At 45.0% G+C, this 20,770-nt stretch overlaps 2 protein-coding genes across 5 annotated transcripts; both read right to left on the bottom strand.

Moving 5' to 3' along the window:
- Positions 1–896: 896 nt before the first annotated feature.
- Positions 897–4,423, bottom strand: LOC148380232 (H-2 class I histocompatibility antigen, K-Q alpha chain-like). The gene is made up of 8 exons (XM_088364465.1): positions 4,114–4,423; positions 3,046–3,309; positions 2,647–2,925; positions 2,223–2,531; positions 1,987–2,112; positions 1,815–1,880; positions 1,479–1,533; positions 897–1,385 (listed from the first exon to the last, which is right to left on the bottom strand). Exons 1-7 carry the CDS (start codon positions 4,175–4,177, stop codon positions 1,499–1,501), a joined length of 1,143 nt encoding a protein of 380 aa, XP_088220591.1. The 5' UTR covers positions 4,178–4,423; the 3' UTR covers positions 897–1,385; positions 1,479–1,498.
- A 3,726-nt stretch (positions 4,424–8,149) lies between these two features.
- LOC148380231 (uncharacterized) lies at positions 8,150–19,949 on the bottom strand. Of its 4 annotated transcripts, XM_088365513.1 has the most exons (34): positions 19,680–19,949; positions 18,510–18,578; positions 18,394–18,418; positions 18,300–18,317; positions 18,055–18,120; positions 17,599–17,735; positions 17,455–17,532; positions 17,321–17,378; positions 17,203–17,250; positions 17,073–17,138; positions 16,972–17,006; positions 16,815–16,883; positions 16,624–16,753; positions 16,405–16,547; positions 16,210–16,329; positions 15,499–15,556; positions 15,388–15,432; positions 15,264–15,320; positions 15,055–15,203; positions 14,887–14,988; positions 14,771–14,819; positions 14,593–14,673; positions 13,771–14,502; positions 13,582–13,703; positions 12,494–12,604; positions 12,374–12,431; positions 12,203–12,310; positions 11,532–12,134; positions 11,411–11,464; positions 11,215–11,345; positions 11,017–11,151; positions 10,445–10,502; positions 10,323–10,379; positions 8,150–10,258 (listed from the first exon to the last, which is right to left on the bottom strand). In XM_088365513.1, exons 1-34 carry the CDS (start codon positions 19,740–19,742, stop codon positions 8,364–8,366), a joined length of 5,730 nt encoding a protein of 1,909 aa, XP_088221639.1. In that variant the 5' UTR covers positions 19,743–19,949; the 3' UTR covers positions 8,150–8,363. The 4 variants fall into 4 exon arrangements, with proteins under 4 accessions (XP_088221639.1, XP_088221638.1, XP_088221640.1 ...); XM_088365512.1 differs by having other exon boundaries at positions 17,599–17,707; positions 18,300–18,418; XM_088365514.1 differs by lacking the exons at positions 18,394–18,418; positions 18,510–18,578; positions 19,680–19,949 and having other exon boundaries at positions 18,192–18,306.
- Between the last annotated feature and the right edge of the window lie 821 nt (positions 19,950–20,770).

Here is a 20,770-nt window from a genome sequence, read left to right as displayed (position 1 = left end):
TCAAAATTTAGAACCCAATTCGGCCCGCGAGTCAATACGTTTGCCCACCCCTGGGCTAGGCGGAGCAGAGAGTCACAACAAAACACACAAGTGTGTTCGGGAGTGTGGAAAACTTCCACACCAGATACAATTGTATGCCCCAGCGGTACTGCTGTGTTGTGTTACGTCATGACGCACGGGCGTCAGGTCGATACAGCCACACGCATCGCTGTGGTCCTCTGTCTCAATATTACCTATACATAAATGAACTTTTTCGCCTTGTTGGATGTGGAAAAGCTGAGCGCCGGGTGAACTATTCTGTTTGTTTGAAGCGCTTTTAGTGTTGTCTTTGGAGACCTGCCCATTACTATAGCACTGATGCCCACTTCATTCTCCCGGTGCTCCGGCTTATCAGCCGTGACGCAATAAAAATACCCCTGAAATTAAGACTGAACGACTTTATTTGAAATGACTTATCGCCTATTCTGTATGATGTTCGAAAGGCTTCACAAAAACTAACAATGTACGCGCCATTCCCATAACAGCTATTGACTTTTTTTTCCCACCATTGGCCAAACGCTTAGTTTCAAATTAGTCTTTCATATTTTACTAAATGGATACTGAAAGGAGTGTGTCTGTTTGGGTGAACACCTGATGTTTACTTGTCTGCTTTTCAGGCTGCAACCAATGAGCTTCTTGTCGCACTGGTTTATCTGCATTTTTGATTGTCGAACAATAATCACAATATGAATCAAGCAGTGTGTTGCACCTTGAAAGATGAAGTATGAATGATCGGATTTACCATTCTAATCTTTTTTTCAAGTTGCACACTTTTGACCCGAATCTGGCGTGGGGGGGCGTGACAGCAAGCGTTTTATTGCAAGCGTGTCAACAACAATAAAAGGCATGGATGTACATTTTACATTGTAACAATTCTAACATTTTTATTTCCTTCAAACAATCTTTAAAATTGAGACAGGGTATGTGTGAATTTACTCAATCTGTAAAATGAAAATATTTAACACATTTTGAAACTATTGATATCATCACTATTTTATTATTTACTTGATATATAATCTTTTCTTCTTATTTATTTAAAATGTATTTCATAATAATAAATTGTTTGATTAAAGAGTCTTAAGGTTTTTAAAGGCTCAAAATCATCCAGATACAAACTTTCATGATGAGACTTCCAACCAGTGGTAACCACTGACTTGATTTGTTTAGTTGCACAAAAACAAAGTGAACAAACAAGAGACTTTCCACTTGGGCCGGCCATAGTCTTCAGGTTGTAGGTGATCAGCTGAAACTTGACAGAAACATAATGATTGTTGACTTGAAGAAAAAAAACATTTGTATTTCCAAATGCGGTGCGATGAGAAAGTCCTCTGAAAGAATTCCAACACCTGAAGAAAGAGGAGCAAAATAGTCTTTCCAAATGTTTCCTAACCCACCTCCAGAAGCCGAAGACCACGTGTAATAAGCATGAGCTAACTTACCATGTGACAGCTACTGCCTCTCATTCAGAAACAGACTCACAGTAGGTGGAAACAGCTAAAAGAGTGCAAACACGACGGGACGTTAAATTACACATGACAACAATTTTGATGAAGAATGTCATGTCCATTCCTTTCAAAGGAAAAAAATGCATTTGCAAGTGTGGTTGCTGAACATATTTGGCTCGTATCTCAGGGCACCCTTTGACGACAACAATGGTGTGAGCTGACATTTTCTGACGGGACTCCTCATTGACACTTTAGCTTTCAATCGAACCTTGACATGACATGGCTGCCTTGTTATTGTGGCTCAAAGGAAGCAGAAAACGTTTTACTTACTTAATTGTACATTTTCTTCTTCTTTTCTTTTTGGCTTTTCCTCTTTACAAGCTTGAGAGTATATGACTGAAATAAAAGAGAAGCAAGAGGAGATTAGGAATGGTCACAAACGACGCGAGGCAAACAAGGTTCTCCTTGGATGTTCCTGACGGAGGAAACATTTGTCGCTCACCTTGTTTTCTTTTGAGATGCTTGTCAAGCATCATCGCCACCACTACCACCGCCATGACCATCGCCACCACATTGAGGACCACCAACGGGACGGCGATGGCCACCGCCTTCTTCCTGTCTTCCTCTTCTTCACATGTGCGATGAAAAGAGACACGTGAATGACTGTAGTCGTGACACCGAGCCGTCCCGCTCGCCCCACAGCCAATCGGACGTGTCTGACCCGCGACAAACGCTCACCCTGGATATGTGCGTTGCTCAGGATGCTTCCGGCGTCCAGCTTGATGACGATGTCTTCCGAGACGCCGGCCAGCCGGAACACACATTCGTACTCCTGCTCCGCGGCGGGCGTCACCTCCACTTTCAAGTGGGCCGAGGTCTGGAAGGTTCCGTCGTGGTTGGGGAGGGTCTCCCCCTTCTCCACGACCTTGTGGATCTCCTCGCCGTTCTTCCTCCAAAAGAGGGATGATGTCCTGGGGTAGAAACCCGTGGCGTGGCAGGTGACCGGAGAGCAAGGTGTCTTCTGCAGGAGAGACACCTTGGGAAGCTCTGCACGCAAAGATGGAGGAAAACGCGTGAGGAGGGCAGGAAAGATGGAGAGAATGTGTCAGATAGAGCATGTGTGGAGAGAGAGAGAGCGACAGAGAGAGAGAGGATAATGTACCGGTTCTCGTCAGGAAGTCCCTCCCGTTCCTCAAATGTGTCTTCAACAGCACAGGACACATCTTAGTGTGGGTAATCTTCTTGACTTCATTAAGCCTGTCAATTTGGTCCCACTTGAGTTTGGTGATGAAAGCTTGTGGATGTGCTGCAATCCATGTCATCGTCTTCGCCTCAAATGCTAGGAAGTCTTCTCCATCGTAACGATAGTGCTCCCAACCATCAACCTCATCCGTCTCATCGTCCCATTCACAGCCTTTCATCACCTGAATCATGTGAACACCTGAAAGGATCACACACAGCATTCAGTGACGATAATCGGAGCGGAGCCAGCAGTGACATGTCTGTTTATTTGTCATGAAGTGTACCAGCACATGAATTTTACGAGCGGACGTAAACAAACCTCCAGTTTCGTTGAAACGCTTTTGAGCGGTTTCAATGTTTTCCTTCATGATCTGCTCATTCTGAATATTGATCGCTGTCTCTATCTCCCAGAAGTGCGGATTATCTTCTGTGATGTTGTTCACCCAGTCATGTTTTGCTTTCGTTTCCCTGTGGTTGCTGTCAAAGTGCAGAATCTGAACGCCGTCCACATACGCCACCTCCAGGAACTCTGGTAGTTTTGCAACTTGAGACACCGTTGTGAAATAATTGAGCGTGTGAATGACTGAAAAACAAAAACAAAAGTGACACACATGATCTTGCTCTGTTTTTACATTGGGCAATTTATATTTTCTATTATTCTGACTGCAGTTGGAACATTGCAGCACTTGACATGTTGAGTTCAATGCCCCTCATCAGCCTTTTAAATCCACTTATGAAAAAATACAATTTTTTTTGCAATTCTTTTTAATTTGCACACAAAAAAAAAACAATTCACTTTGATGTTGTTCACCCAGTCATGTTTTGCTTTCGTTTCCCTGTGGTTGCTGTCAAAGTGCAGAATCTGAACGCCGTCCACATACGCCACCTCCAGGAACTCTGGTAGTTTTGCAACTTGAGACACCGTTGTGAAATAATTGAGCGTGTGAATGACTGAAAAACAAAAACAAAAGTGACACACATGATCTTGCTCTGTTTTTACATTGGGCAATTTATATTTTCTATTATTCTGACTGCAGTTGGAACATTGCAGCACTTGACATGTTGAGTTCAATGCCCCTCATCAGCCTTTTAAATCCACTTATGAAAAAATACAATTACAATTCTTTTTAATTTGCACACAAAAAAAAAACAATTCACTTTGATTTGTATCGTTTTATTAACTAAATATTCTAACAGTTCTTATAATAGCGTTGTGTTTCCGCCTAACTATGAGAAAACGAGTGTTCTATGTGAAAGAATTTTCCGCTCAAAAAATGTTGACGCAGCAGACATGTGAGGAATATTCAACAAAAAAAAGCGTCAGTTCAAAATCAAGAGCGTCAATCTTTAGGATAATAAAACGCGTTGTAAGCAAAGTACAACTTACCAGATGTCACGCGGTGAATTTGCACGGCCGCAACAAAGAATGCAAGTAAATTCATTCCAAGCATCAAGTTGTTTGTCACGTTTTAGTCAAGCGGCGTATTTGCTCAAACTTGTGACTATTCCAACTGGCGGGCGCATAATGACAGAAAACTGCATACGCGCGTCGGTGACTTTCCACTGATTGAATCTACGGTGTGGCGAAACTGGTTCTACTGGTAATTAGCTTCGCCGCCGTATTGGATGTGGAAAAGCCGAGTGCCGGGTGAACTATTCAGTTTGTTTGAAGCGCTTTTAGTGTTGTCTTTTGAGACCTGCTCGTTACTAGCACTGATGCCCATCTTGATTTCCCAGCGGTCCGCCTCCGCAGCTGTGACGCAATAAAAGTATCCCTGAAATAAAGACTGAACGACTTTATTCGAAATCACTTATCCCCTTTTCTGTATGATGTTCGGATGGCTTCACCAAAACCTAACAATGTACGCCATTCCCCAAACAGCTCTTGACTTTTTTACCACCACTGGCCAGACGCTTAGTTTCAAATTAGTCTTTCATATTTTACTAAATTGATACTGAAAGGAGTGTGCCTGTTTGGGTGAACACCTGATGTTTGTCTGCTTTTGAGGCTGTAACCAATGAGCTTCTTGTCGCACTGGTTTATCTGCATTTTTGATTGCTGAACAATTAATAATCACAACATGAATCAAGTAGCAGTGCTTCTTAACCTTTTTCCTTGTTCGCACCCCATCCATTTCACCAACCAGTTCTCGCACCCACTTCCAGAATTGATGAAAAGCAATATTGATATCATAATGTGTAAGTAACAAAACCATCATGTATTTAATTCTTTATTTACATAACTGACAACAAAGTAATGCATTGCAGGATGACAAAAATCAAGATTACTTTCATGCTAGGGAAAAAAAAACATTGTGCTTGTACTATGCATGGTGTGTTGTGAATTATTATGGCTGAGCGCCAAACTCAGTGACTTTGTTACTGTTGCTTTCCATTTGTGATGGCATCAAATCTTGGTGTCATGGTGCTGAGTGCCACTCGCATGTCGTGTTGAGGATCCAGCCGATTTCTGCTCTTGGTTTTGATGTGAAGCGGACAGGAAAAAGGCACAGTGAGAGCCTTCTCTGCCAGTTTCAAACCCAGAAGTGCTCCAGGTGATCATCTGCAAACTCCATTTGGATTCCACGATTGTTTCTCAGTTCGATGAGATCTTCCTTGATGTTGCTTTCAACATCTTCCGTATTCTGCTTAAAAGAGTGCCGGCTGGGTCCGGTGGTCACAGGGTTGTAGCTCTCCACACGAGAAGTAGTCATCAAATGAGGTGCACAGTATCTGCAGATGTTCAACAATTTCTGCAACAAAAATTGGATGGAGGGAAGCATCTCCCGACTGTTTCTTCAAGGGAAGGGAAATGTGCCAAGTTCCCTTTCTCTACAGGCCTAATCCACAAAACAATTTTGTCTTTGAATGTAGCCAACTTCTCACTTGCAATTGTGGTATATGGTCTTAGTTGCTTCGCTGGTCTCCAAAAAACACTTGGTGATCGGTGGCTGGTTCCAGACAAATAAGCACTTCAGGGACCCACGGCTGATTGGGAAAATATTTTATTCAACCGATGTCAGAGTGAAGTCTTTCCAAAAAGTTGAGTGGCCCAAGGCATGGATGTAAAAAAGCCCCCCTCTCCAAAAGAGAGAGCGAGCGAGCCCGCGCTAGAGCGAGCCCCCGCTGGAACCGAGGCCCCGCTGGAACCCGCCCCCGCTGGAACCCGCCTGGAATGAGCCCCCCCTCTTGTCAGGCCCGTAGCTTTTATACCTGACAAGAAGCTGGTGTCACGGCTTTGGGCAACAGCTGTAGTTTTCAATCTACTAGTTTACTTCAGTCCTAAAAAGGAGATCTTGACCAGCGCTGTTGGTGATGGACGACAACAGCCACTTTACCTTATTATAGGATTGCACACATTGCTGAAACTGAATTCTCCCTGGTCACAGACAACTGGCCCTTCTATCTTCTACTAAGTACTTATACACTCCTGAAACTAACGCTTCTCTGTACAGCAAATATAGTTTGATAGTCTTACTGCTACTAGTGGATCATCTAATGCAACATACAGATACGCATAAAGTTCAAAATTCACTTCACAATCAAAATGTTCATCCCTCTTCCTTGTAGTGAGCGATTGAGCTCATTGAGTGCTGTGAACACATGAGCCAAATAGGCAAGCATTTGAACAAATTCAGGATCATCAAAATATCCAGCCAGTTCTGGTCCCAGTCCGTGGAGAAACTGCTGAATTTTAACAGTACTTAACTTTATTACTTACAAAAATAAACTAACATAAAATACAAATAATAAATAAATATTATATTAAATAATTATAATTGGTTTACTTTACAGCTTGTTAGGCTACGGATTTTAGTTATTGATCTGACTCCAAATTGCGATCAACACTTAACACGAGTTGCTATGTCCTAATCCACACACTGGCGCACCTAACAATTTTGCGAGTTCGTTCTGTCAGAGAAGACCGAATTTAACAATTGTTTATTCCTGACAAAGCAAGCTAATACAGGCGCCTAGGTCCCGGCTCCCTCACACTAAAACTCGTGTGTTCTTGTGACCATAAAGAGAAACATTCTTCCGGGTTGCCCACTTATAAAGAAACACAATATGAATATTCAAATATGCAAAACGTCGTGTGATGATTGGTCGATGGCCATCTCCTCCCCGGCTGGGTGTTATTGCTGAGCGCAGGTGTCCGGCCTCAGCTGTCTGGCGGTTGGGTCCGACCACCAGGACGGGACGCTATTCTCGTTCCGCACCGGGCTCGAGATGTTCTTGCGAGGTGTCCTCCCTGTCTGGGCCGATGATACATCTTTGAGGTGTTCTCGTCAGGTATCCTCCCTGTCTAGACCGATGGTACATCCTGTTCCACAACACTTCGAAGAAAACAAGTTCGTGCAGTTTGCCTGCACATTCTTTCCCATGCGACCACACGAGCACGCCACTACTGGAAATTATATTGATACGATTAGAAGTCTAACGCAGCCTTAAAAAAATATGTTTGCAAACTGCCAAAAGCACATTTCCCTTTACTACTTACAAAAATAATTGAAAACTACATAACAAACAAATAAAAATTATTATATATCATTAAATAATAATAATAGGTTTACTTTACAGCTATAAGGCTTAATTAGCATTATCCCTAATGCCAATTAACACAATGACTTCTTGATTTCCAGAATTTTTCACTTTTTTCGATTACCCGACCATTATCCCCGAAAAATTGTCAATTTCCCCCAGGGTGTCCTCGCAGCCCCTAGGAAGCATTCTCGCACGCCCGGTTAAGAACCACTGAAGTAGTGTGTTGCACCGTGAAAGATGAAGTAATAAATGATCGGATTTACCATTCAAATCTTTTTTTTTTTTTTCAAGTTGCACAAATAACCCAAATCTGGCGTGGGGGGGAGTGATACTAGATGAGCGGGGCTTTGAATCACGATCCCATTTTATTCCTCGCACCTTTTGGACACACTACTACCTCCACATAATTCATCTGATCAGAGCACTGGGCGAAACATCCATCGTTTATATATATTATATATATATATATATATATATATATATATATATATATATATATATAAAAGCCACTTGTGGAATTCTTTCTCTCATGGTATATGGCAGAATCACTGACGTAAATCCAATTGTACATCACAGGCTTTTTTGGAAAAACAGTTGAGCGGCATTAAAATTTTAAATGAAACGTTTCCGAATATTTCATTCAGTTGGATGCAATTTTTCAATCAAGCGTGGTATGTGAAGATAAAGCATGTGAATAAAAAAATAAGCTCTGTTTTCACAGCAGCAAACTCAAACCGACATCCTGCAATGTGTTTTGACACTTGACACCTATAAGAGAAAAAAACAACTCGAGGTAGTTAAAATTATCCACCAGTTGTCAAAAAAACCACACTTGTCTGCAATTCTTTACGCTTTTGAAAACAAAGCATGCTGACAAGTTTGAAGTGGCAAACAGTGGATTTAATTTAACTTCCTATATGCTCCAATTGCAGACAGAAACTTTAAAAAATCAAATTCAACTGGATAGGAATAGCAACATGGCAGTATTGAATACAAAAGTACAAAAGGTAGTGGAGGAAAGCAAAATAGAAATATTTACAAAATAAAACTTGGGCGCATAACTTCAATTTGTTTATACACATTCCATTTTCGTCATTGCGGCGGACTGGGTCGAGCCAACACGTCCTTGACCGATAAGAGTGTGACGGGGGTGGCAAAGTAGGAGCCAAAATGGTGGGTCCAAAGGTGGGGGGCGCTATTGGTCACATTTGCCGGAAGCCACGGCCTCTGGTACGGCAGCTGCTGCAGCAACCGCGGCTGCATTGGATGGCTGAGCCAAGCCGCCGTTTGCTCGCTCACCGCCACAGCACCTTGGTTTGGTGCCTGCTGGATGTAAAACTGCAACGGGTACGTCTGGCCGACATTGTTGCAACTACCCTCTGCAGGTACATTCATAACTAGCCTGTGATCGCACCCCGGCTGCACGTTTAAGACCGGAGGTATTTGGCGAGAACCGGGATTTAACGGCTGCAATTGTTCTGCCGTTGGACCGGCGAAAGACGCCTGGTGGTCTGCGGCAACCACGCCACTGCTCACAGGGATTTGCTTTTCAAAGCCTTGAGGGACAACGTTATCGGGACCGGCATCTACGCAAGTAGTATCCGGCTTGACGATGACGTCATCAGGCCAATTCAGGTCACGGGGGACAAAAGTGTTGGTGGACTTTTCCACGCAAATGACCGACTTGTGGGGTAAAGGATCCGGTGCCACTTGTTGCATCCATGGCTCGATGGTGCCGCTTTTGATATCCTGGCTACCGTTGCTTGGCACTACTGCCGCCGGGTTGCTGCTTTTGTTTGCTGCCTTAGACTTTCCTGGGTCACCATGTGCCGGGTCCTCTGAAGGCTCAACCAAAGCCACCTTTGCCACCTTGGCTTGTGATGACTTGAGTCCGTTTTTGACAGGCATAGGCTCAGGCAGTGGGGTCTTATTGCTGCAAATCCAGATGAGTTGGTCCAGAGACTCAATAGATGCTCTTTTCCTGGTGGGAAGGGATTTATCTTGACAAATTGTCGATGTCGCGGCTAGAGAAGCGCCACCTTTAGCATGAGCTTGCTCTTTTACCCAAAAATGAGATGGTATCTCGGTGGCGGGGAGTCTCCCCTGCGAACGTGTCAGGTCATCTTTCGCTTGAGAACTTGGTTGAGCTCCAGAGATGCTTGGAGTAGACAGGTCCTCCAAGAGCAAAGTTTTGAGTTGGGAATGAGGCTCAGTTTCTGATCTTAGCCTGGTAGTTACAGAAGATACACTATCCAAGGGGACAGTTTTATCTTTCACCTGACCAATCCAAGGCGGTTGCAAGGTAGGAGCGCCACGTTCTGCGATCGTCGGTTCGGCGCTCACTCCATAACTTGGACCAGCAGTTGACTCTTGTGGCATTTGTTCTTGCTTCACTTGAAATTTCGGCCTTACTTCAGAAACAAGTCTGGCAGATGCAGGAGATACTGACTCTTCAGAGGTTTTGAGAGATTGTGACTCTTGCGGCAAGAGTTCAGCCTGCACCTTAGAAATGGATCCACCAGTTTTCAGTGGTTTGGACTTTGAGGCGTTCAAATCAGCTTTCACTTGAAAAGTGGATGTCCCCACATTAGTTGGACCAGGAGTTGTTCCACATCCAGATGCTGGAGACCTCAGCTCAGGTTCCACTTGCAAACTAGGCTGATTCTTACCTAGTTCTACAGGGACTTTGGACTCTACGGGTACCGGTTCTTTCTTCACTTGATTAAGAGGTGGAGTTTGGTTAAGCAAACCCGATTTGTTCTCAGGAGCTCCGCATCGCGAGTGCACCGCCTCCTCTTTCACTTTGACGAACGGTGGCGTATTGGAGACCCAACTCAAAATCGGCGCTTCGGTCGGACGCTGAAAACTTCTGCCACTCTCTTGCGGACTGACGACTGCGCTAGTTGCGGACGAAAGCGAAACAGCATTTTGGTCCCCACACAAATCCATGTCGTGTGCACTGTGTTTCTCAGATGCCTGGCTTGCTTCTAAGATAAAAAAAGTTCAAGATGAAGACACTCGATCGTTGGTCATCTAAAAGTGTCGACCTACCAATTTGCTGTGAGGAGCCGTCAGACTGGGACATGGCACTCTGCAGCATGGTGAGCGCTTTGAAAGACATGCACGGTTGAAAAAGAGTACAAGGTCACACGGTTTGGGACATTCAACAATACCTTCTCCGGCTGGAGCGTTCCAAACGTGCTCGTACATTTCATCAAGGAGTAGTACAACCTTAAAAAAAATAATAATGCTTTCAGCACAATAAGGCATTTTTGACCTTATCATCTAGGTCACTGTTGTGGTGCTCACTCTAACTTATTTTTGCAAGAACCACATGGGAGACAGTATGCCCTTTTTAAGCACTTGCAGGTGGAGAGTCATTCGTCGCTGTGCGTACAGCGATGATCGAATGAGGTCTGACTTTGGATTCTTGCAAGAGAGTATTTAATGAGAGAAAGCAGGGTGGGGGTGACACTGGACATGTTTGGTGGTCACCTCAGCAACTGGTTAATCCATGAGGAGGGTCACAGCTCATTTGTTTTACAAGGTCGTGGAAACAAACTAGTGGAGCATTTTAGATGACTAAGCAAGAATGTTTCCACACCATTAGGAAAGTTTCAACAACTGAATGGTTAAACTTTTCAGAGTCAAGGAAAGGCAAAAGGTTTAAACAAAGTTAATAATTCTAGTCTACATTCCAACATAATCCATACGATCAAAATAATCTGTAAACCCTAACAGTTACCTTTGCATCCATCTTTTTGTACTGCTCCTCAGCAGCGACTTTAACGGCAATATCATTGAGAATATCCAGTTTCATTTCTTCTACGAGGTCCGCCTCGTACCAAAAAGTCTCCAAAAAGTGAGGATACGCTTTCATCTGCAAGGCAAAGGCTTTTAAAGTTCAGTCACCGCGGGTTGTGAGCGACGGCGCTCGACTCACCATGTACATCGACTGGTGCTCCACGCTGACCATGTGCGGGCAGATACCGCTGACTGTGAACTTCTGGCAGCAGCTCGTGCACAAGTAGAAGGATGAAGACGTCCCACGACACTCGTACACCGATGCCAGACCTGATTGCGTGCTTAGCATCAATCGTCATATTACTTGGAAAGGAGGGCGGGGCTTGTTTACCTACCGATGACTGACAGTCCCCTCACCCACAAGAACATGGTCAAATTGCTTGCAGTTCCTGTATCAAAAGGCGCATGAGTGAGTTACGTTGCCACGGCGACCTTCGGGGGGGAAAGCCAACCTACCTGCTAGAAGAACCGCTTGCGAAACACCTTGATTCGGACTGCGCCATTTTTCACCCTTGCACTTCCCAAACGGACTCTTTGGCCGGTCTTGTCCCACCAGCGACAACCATGAGGACCTATTTGGTCCTTGCAGAGTTAGACCTGGACCGTTGACGTGCGGGTCTGATCCTGACGTCTCTGGATGTGAAAGCATGTCGGAGCCTCCTGGATTCTTCTCCGCACCTTTCAAGTTTAGATCACCAGGCTGGAGTCCCGACACGAGTGGTGGCGAGGGCTCACTCATGTAAGGCAGGTTCTCTTCGGCCTTTAAACTTGGCTCACTAATCCTTGGGTCGGGGCCCACCGACGCTGATGGCGAGGGCTCATCAGAACCGTCCACATTCTTCTCATCATTTATGGGGAGATCATCAGTCTGCAGTTTTTGGCTTAAAGGAGTTGAAGTTGAGGGCTCAAAGCCTTCCAGGTTTTCTTCATCTAAGGTTAAATCGATATAATCAATGCGGTGTGTCTCAGAAACGTCTTCACATTTGAGTCCATGGATTTTCTCAAGAACGGGCTTCAGATCATCATCGGCAGTGCTAACGTGGATCTCTGTGTCAGAGGCTGAAAGATAAAATCAAAGTGGCCGTCTATTATCAACACACAGGACACTGCTTTGTGCATTCCTTTACCTTCTTCCAGGGTGGAACTTCCTTGCGTGGAGTTGAAGAAAGCCTTTTGTCCCACAGGTATCAAAGACTTGGAAGCGACCTGGAATTGAGTCTCCAATCTCTGCAGCGCTAATAACAAAGACATGATTATTTAAGGCACCATCCGAAAATTCATCGTCCTCATATTTTTACCTTGAGCCTCTGGAAGACTCGACAGCTCGTTGTACTCTTCCTCGCTCACTTCGATTGTCTGGGCAAAGACTCGATTTATCAGAGAAACAACAATGTCTTTTTTTCCAGACACTAACTCACCTGGATGTTGCGAAGTCCCAAAGACTTCTCCACCTCAGTGAAGCTGAAGGCTAACTTTTCTAGGTTGATGCTCACCAAGTGCTCGTCATTCACCTCCGGGAACCTCCGTTTCTTGTGTAGGACAACAGCAATCACATTGTCAGGATATATATATATATATATATATATTATATCGGTCATTTTTGCCGGACTCGGACTCAGTGCTGATTTTGACCGAGTCCACCGAGTCCGACAATAAAAAAAAAATACGTTCAATTTTATTTTCATCATGCTGCTGAGAATGCGACTCGGACACTAACAGCAATGCCAATCAGCCGAGTCAGCGTAGAGCGCCTGTTTTCCGGGCTCAAGTTTATCATGTCTGATCAGTGCGGCGCGATGAAGACTGACTTGGTTGAGGCGATTTTGTTCCTAAGAACAAACTCAAGTCGTTGAATTGAAACTTGAAAGTATCTGTTTATTGTATTCGTTTATATGTTTAATAAAGACAAAGCCATCACAAAACTGTTGTAATTATTTAGATTTTGATCTAAATTAGCCTTGAATAAAGACTAAGCAGTCACATGAATTAACAGAAAAAATGGACAGCCGGACTCGGAGGTCAAGAGGCCGGACCCGGAGTCGGTGCAAAAATCCGACCGAGTCCACAGCCTTGGCCATGACCCTCATGACTCTCCAAGAGAACTTCAAGTTCCTCTTTTCATCTCTCAGAGCCGAAGAAAGCTCTTTTTAATCCGTTTTACTGATACCGTCTTATCAGTATGTAACACCTTGTTTATTACTTCTTATTTCTTGCTTACGAGACGATGCCCGCGCGCTTCTCCCCCTCCCTTAGGGGCTTATTGTTTCACATTGTGGGTAGGACAAATCCAAATAAAAAGGAGCGGGAGTGCAACCAGATATTCAGTGTAGTGAGATTGTTGTAAGCTATCTGTACTGCACTCCTCGCGAGCATTGAATCCATATTCTGTCTCACTTGTGTTTGTCTGCTGGTGCTTTTCTCTTATACAGATATTCAGTCAGCCAATTGAACCTGACACACATCAACATCTCAAGTAGCGGACGGACGCTTTTATGTAGGCACGTACGATGTAGTTGTGGAAGTGAAGGTTTTCCGTGGGGTGACTGGAGCGGTCCAATCGGATATGGCATAGCGTGCAGTAGGATTGCTTCCTCCCGTCGCTGTTGACCGCAACGATGAAGCTCAGGCCTGAAAAGATATTCAAAAAGTCATTTTAGAGCAAGGATCCTTCAAGACAGCCAACACGGCTACGTACCAACTTTAGAAAGAGTCGGCTTGGCTTTGCTGTGCAATGGCTGGGCTGTGGAGGTCGGGCGTCGGGCGGACGAGCGCGTCTTACAGACCCGAGCTTCTGTGTCATTGTCGACGCCCCCCTTGATGTTCACCTTCTTGGAACTCTGCGTTTCGAGTTTTTGAGCTCCAACCCCAGCCGCCGGGTTTTTCTGGGCTGCGCTGCTAGCGCTTGGTGAAACTTCGCTTTCAGGTTCAGCTTTGGGTACTTTGTGCAACGAGGGGGACACGATGAGCGAAGGTTTGGGGCTGGATTGGGTCGCCACACACTTGGAGGTAGCCGCACAGTGAGCGACAGGGGCAGTTCCGTTAATGCTATTCGATAGTGTGGGCTTGGTGCCAGTCGGAGCATGAATGGTTTTGGTACCGGTGGCGCCATGGCTGTCTGTCGTGGGCTTGGGAGTTGACGGCGGGGCAAGTCCATGCAAGGTGGACTTGCTTGGCTTTTCTTCATGCGGCGTGATTTCTCTGGCGCTCTTTCGTTGTCTTTTGCAGCCCGGCTTATCATCCAGAGTCTCACCGGGCCTTTTTTCCTCACCTTCTGCATTTCCTTGCCCACTCTTCTGTTGCCTCGTCTCACTCTTTTGGAGGCCGGAGGTCTGATTACTGTCTTTGGGACTTTTATTGGTATTTTTTGAAGAGTGTGCGGGTTTCTTGCTGTTCGCGGCTGTTGATGATGTCACAGTTTCTTTGGGAACTTGAAGATAAAAGTTAAAATCCATTTTAGTTCTGACAAGAAACCCTCTGGGCTGACACGAAAGCCAGCATGGTTTTTTGTTTGTCTTACCCAACGCTGCTCGAGGTAGGACGAGGGGCATGAGCGGACTCTTGCTCCTCCTTCGCTTTGCTGCACTTAGGATCAATTTCACTGACGAGCAGAAACGGAGGATGAACATTGTCTGGGTTTTCTATATTTTTAAAATAATATTTGGTCACTAAAACAGAGCAAACGCTAAGACATTCACCTTTGTTGTAATCGCACGGTTCCTCGATGGGCTTATCCAACGTTATTGTCTGCGTGGAAGACAACATTTAGTTGTGGTCACGTCATTCGGGTTCCTAACTGCGCTTTGTTACTTGCCTGTATAAAAGACACGTTGCGAAGGCGTGCAGCCTGGGCCGCCAGGTCCAGTAAAACCTTGATACCACAACCGATGCTCACCGAGCCGGGATGGAATCGATCCTTTTTGAACGTCACCAGTGTCAACATTTGCGTCTCTTAACATTCGGGCCGAGCGGGAGGACTCACGAGAAACATGACGACGTGTTCCCAGCTGAAAACGTGCGCGTAGCCCTCCTGGTCCGTGAGCCGCCTCCCGCACAGCAGACACAGCACCGAGTTGTACGTGGCGTGACGGGCTGCGTCGTGGACCTCGTGCAACACCAGAAAATTGCGCCCTGCAATGGGGTTTACGCCTTCAGCACCCGCAGGGGAGGGACAGCTCCTGAGCGACTCACCCAAAAGTGGGAACGTTTTGCGTTCGTGGAGGCGGGTGAACGTCTGGCAAGCGGGCACTGAAAACAATTCAAACTCGCTCAGCCTTGTGAGCTCCAAGTGTGTAAATCTGCGGCGAGCCTTTACCGTTGCGTTTCATCACAACGACGTGGCTCGACAGTTTGTCCATCGCTGCGGACATGCATGAGAAAATTCAAATGTCACGCAACTGCCATTTTGTCACCTTCGGATACTGACCTTTCTGGTAATTTGGTGGGTTGATGCTTTTTAACATCGAGGAGGGTAAATCCATCACCTGTGTCAGAAAAATGTATATATATATATATATATATATATGTTATCATGCGTTCTCTAATGAGTGCTTAATCACAATATTACTGCAAAATATGCTTGCCGTTTTGCCTTGCTGTTTCTAACTTTGTGCAACAGAAGAGAAAGGTTGTGGCTGGGTCAAGGGAGAGGTCACGGCTGTGTCAAGCAAAATACTGCTGACAACTCAGAGAACATCCACCAAAATAGCGTCCATCTAGACGTTCCTCTTTCTATCTGACAGAGCCGAAGAAAGCTGCTGATTACTAAACTGTTTTGCTGATATTGTCTTGTCAAAATTTAACACCTTGTGCATCACTTCTTGTTTCTTGTTTACGAGACGAAGCGCTTTTCCCCTCCCTTAGGGGCTTGTCGTCTCACATTGTGGGTAGGACAAATCCAAATAAAAAGAGCGGGAAGTGCAGACAGATATTCAGTGTGAGTAGGATTGTTGTAAGCGATCTATACTGCACTCCTCGCGAGCATTGAATCCATATTCTGTCTCACTTGTGTTTGTCTGCTAATACTTTTATACAGATATTCAGTCAGCGAATTGAACCTGACAACCTGGGAGACGGATTTTGGAGGGGTTAACTAAAATCTCTTGAGATTTTCTTTTTTTTTTAAGTCCTTTTTCACCTTCACAACCACCTGACTCCACCCTCTTTCCTTCTCTTCTGCCTCCACCTCGGACTGTAAGAACCGGCGTCCCAGAATTTGCCGCCAACCAAACGGCAGTCGCCACGGATTCAGATGCAACTAGAAGATACCAAAAAAAAAAAAAAAAGTCACCATTAAGCCCGTATGCAGTGCGACTGGTGTGCGAGAGCTGACCAGTGTTTTCAGGAAATGCTTGTGCGAGTTCAAATGTTTGGCCAGCGTTGACTGCGGGACGGCGTCCTGGCATGCGAAACACACGCACACGGCTTCAGATGCCGGCGCCGCCGAGCTGAGGCAGAACACCATCATGGACACACCTATTGGACAAAACGCACACTCATCACCGACCGTCATCACGGGCATCCGCAAAATGGACGCCGGGACAAACATCACCTTGCTGCATGTGCTTTCCAAGTTGGTTTAAGATATTTTGCAGACCTGGCGGACAAGGAACGCCATCTTTGGTTTCTTGCGTGTCGGCTGACGAATTCATGTTACCGTGACTGGAGATGCTCTTCATCGTCTGCAATCAAAATCTATGATGCGAGCACACAGCGATCCGACATCCAAGTGCTGACGCTCACCTTTTTGTGCGTCCCACTTTGCACGTGCTGCAAATATTCCTCGGGCTTGTGGCACTGGATGTTACAGTTCTGCAAATTTAATCATTTATTCCAAACTTGCTTACGGGTGTCCCATAATGGCTGACTCAGCAAAGTGAGTACCGTGTATCTTGTATACCTGACAACGTATTTTGTACGACTTCTCAGCAGAATCTACCAGAGGAAATAGATACATTTGAGCCTACATATTTAATTGTACAAAAAATAACAATGACTCACCCGGCAGTGGACATTTGTTGTGGACCTTTTGGTACTCACTCTCCGTCTCAAGCATGGGCTTCACATCTGTCAGAATGAGACACACTTGAGGCTTTGGCTCACTCCGAATAGCCGAGACGGACAGATCTACCTTCGAGCAGCGTGGGAAGCTGGACAAACATGCTGAGCCAGCGCATCACTGGGGAGAAGAAGCAAATCCCTTAAGAGCAGGACGGAACGATTCACTCGACGAGAGGCGAGCTGCGTACCTTGGAAGTAGCTCGACGACGCATACGTGGCAGTCAGCCAATAAGGCAAATTTAGGATCTAAAGAAATGAGGAAAAAGAATTTAAGAGCAATGTACGCAAACCCGCCAAGACTGAACCGAGCCATTCAACAAACCTTAAGCGGTCCAACCTTGTCCACATTGGCCTGCTTTAAAATTTTCCGCCTTTCTGTATTGATGGAATCCATGAAGCTCTAAAGAGACGCAAGGTGTGGAGGGAGAGGCGGCAAAAAAAGTTTGGAAAAGTAAGCTCCACTCACGTAGTAGTTGCATTCGTGGCAGCTGGAGTTGATGTGCTCCAAGATATCCTGACCCGTCACGAGCTCCTCGCAGACGTGGCACAAGTACAAAACGTTGTCCATTCCCCGACTAAAACAAACGGTCAGCAGTTGCAGTCCTACGAGAAGCGCTCCAGTTCAGCCATCACACCGCAACAAGCTCTTTTCTCACAGAAGCCTGATTATAGCCACTTTGTACTCTTATCGCTACAACAGTCAGCTAGCAGACGTTTCTACTCCCAGGTGGAACACAAGTCAAGGTTACAGCAAAGACAAAAAGTTCGAGTCAGCACTTCAAAATAAAATCAAAATACATTGTCAAGCCTACCAGCTAGCTTAACCTGCGTGTTAGCCGTTTGCTGCTTAATACAAGCTAGGCTACGCTTTTGGAACCATCATAAACCACACAAATCAGAGGCTACACTCTTATCACCAAACCTAAAATGGGATGTTGTGTCGTCTGATGGAAGCTTCGGTCCATGATAATGATGAGCGGGAGCTTGCCTGGAGAGAAAATTTCAAGTGAATAAGTTCAAACTCAAGGTCTCTCGTCTCAGACTTGACAAACAACTCACACCGGTGCAATATTGTTTTTAAAAAATTAAGCAGAGAGAGGGAGAGAACGGCTCCTTCCTCAATTGGCTCCGTTTCAGGGATTCAAGGAGGAATAGAAGACGGCTTACCGGGAAGCGAGTGGCCCTCTGTGAAGTTCAGAAACGTTACTTGTTAAGAGTTGTAGTTTGAGCACGATTAGTGATGGCTGGAGTAATACACTACCTGTCTCAAACACTTGAGTCATTTTCTGGAAAGATTAAAAAAAAAAAAAAAAACAACATTCAATGTCAGCGCTTTTAAACAGAATGCCGAGTAAGCCATGAACGTCGATGCCAAACCTTCTGGTGCTCTTTCGAGAATATGTGACGCTTGAACTCGGCAAATATTTTGTATTTTGTGAGGCACACCTACAACAAAAGCAACACAAAAGTCAAGGTTGAAGTAATTGTAATTAAGGACGCTGCTCACACGTTTGCCTGTTTTGTGATGTTTTCACCGATTGGCGACCACGGTCCATTGACCGACGTTGAACAATCAAGTTATCCCAAATTCACTCATTATTGTGTTAGATAGCGTGGCAAGAAAGGCCGCTTAGGAAAAGAAGGTCTAGTTGCGTCCGTCCACACGAAAAAAAACTCCGCAGTTCGAAATGACTATATAACCTGTCAATCAGCCAAAGAGGACCAAAACAGGAACAGTACCCCAACTGTTTCGGTGAAAGTGCTTGAGCAACGATCTTTTTGGTGGCTTGTAAATTGAACAGCAAAAAAGTGTCAACATACAATTCGTTATTGGATGTGGTCGTTCGGATTATGTTAATGGGAAGACCAAAAGCATCCCAAGATCTGGGCTCTTGACAATTGGCCAAATTGCATAAAAATAACCAAATAAACATATGGTTGGGCCTGATCCGTTAGCTTAGGTTGCAGGCTGATCACTATCATCAGCTAAAAAAGCCTCAAAGCCTTGGAGAAGGGGGGTGGCCGGTACCATATTGGAAACACAATGGCACATTCTTGGTCCCTAAATTCCTGAGTGTTAGTTCCTAAAAGTTCTTGCTGGTCTCCTCCGTCAAAACATGAAGGCTGTGAAAAATACTGGTAAATGTCATTCAAAGATTAAAGTACATTACATACACGCCCGGCCTGAGTTAGGATGGAATAAAACACTTTAAAGAAAGGCTCAAAGCACCCTTAAGACACAAAGCCACAACGAAAGCAACGTAACAAACTTTAGCATATTTAAAAGGTACAAGTAGGGCATTGGAGAAAAGTTACATAGTCTCCACGTACATGGCAAAGGGCCATTTTAAATCAAACAGCAAAAAGGGAACACGTACATAATCTCCAAAATTTTGTTAAAACAAACGGGAAAAAGGACAAGTCACATACAATACACAGCAAAAATGATGGACGAATAAGTTGCCCATCATCCACCCCCTTAGAAAATGTGTTTCGTATTAAATACATAGGTAAATATCAAATATATGTAATTATTCTAACACTTACCTGGCATGCGAGACCGTCGCACCATTTGCTCGCTTCAAAGTACATTTCGAAAAACGAAGCCATTTAAATAATATTTAAACTTAAACTTGCGTTGTGAGTCGAGTAACGGTGGAAGGTAAAAGTGGGAAGGCAAAGATGTAGCAATGAGCTGTGAAAATAAAAAATACAACTGTAGCCAATCCGTCTACTGATAAAACGTATCATCTTTTCAATAAAAACACGTGTGGGTCTAATTTATATAGGAGCAAGCTGCGCCACGCCTCCTGCACCTCAGGGCTTCGTACTGATTGGTCAAAAAGTTATAGGGGTGGGGTGTTGATATGTGGTCATTTTATTGGTTAATTCATCTTTGTGACGTCCTGTTTTAAATGCCTGTGTAATACACGCAAATAAAGAACATGCAACAAACTATCCATCCATCCATTTTCTGAACCGCTTAGTCCCAACGGGGGTCGCGGACGTGCTGGAGCCTATCCCAGCCGTCATCGGGCAGTAGGCGGGGGACACCCTGAACTGGTTGCCAGCCAATCACAGGGCACACAGAGACAGACAACCAATCACACTCACACCTAGGGACAATTTGGAGTCTTCAATCGGCCTACCAAGCTTGTTTTTGGAATGTGGGAGGAAACCGGAGTGCCCGGAGAAAACCCACACGGGCCCGGGGAGAACATGCAAACTCAACACAGGGAGGGCCGGAGGTGGAATCGAACCCTCACCCCCCTAACTGTGAGGCGGACGTGCTACCCAGTGCGCCACCGAGCCGCCATGCAACAAACTAAATAAAATAATAACAAAAGTAATAATTGAACAGGGCTGTGGACTCGGTCGGATTTTTGCACCGAGTCCGAGTCCGGCCTCTTGACCACCGAGTCCGAGTCCGAGTCCGGCTGTCCATTTTTTCTGTTAATTCATGTGACTGCTTAGTCTTTATTCAAGGCTAATTTAGATCAAAATCAAAATAATGATATAAGCTGGGTGACAATCATCCTTGACATTGGTACATAATGTAAACATTAGCCTAAGTGCAACTCAACGTGGCCGCATTGATCGTAAGCAGGGCTGTGGACAGTATTCCTACGCGCATTCTC

Source organism: Syngnathus floridae, chromosome 21 (assembly GCF_059516105.1).
Source record: "Syngnathus floridae isolate MCC-2025c chromosome 21, RoL_Sflo_1.0, whole genome shotgun sequence".
Lineage (NCBI taxonomy): Eukaryota > Metazoa > Chordata > Actinopteri > Syngnathiformes > Syngnathidae > Syngnathus > Syngnathus floridae.
The sequence above is the reverse complement of the archived record's forward strand: the minus strand, read 5'-3'. Positions and strand labels throughout refer to the sequence as shown.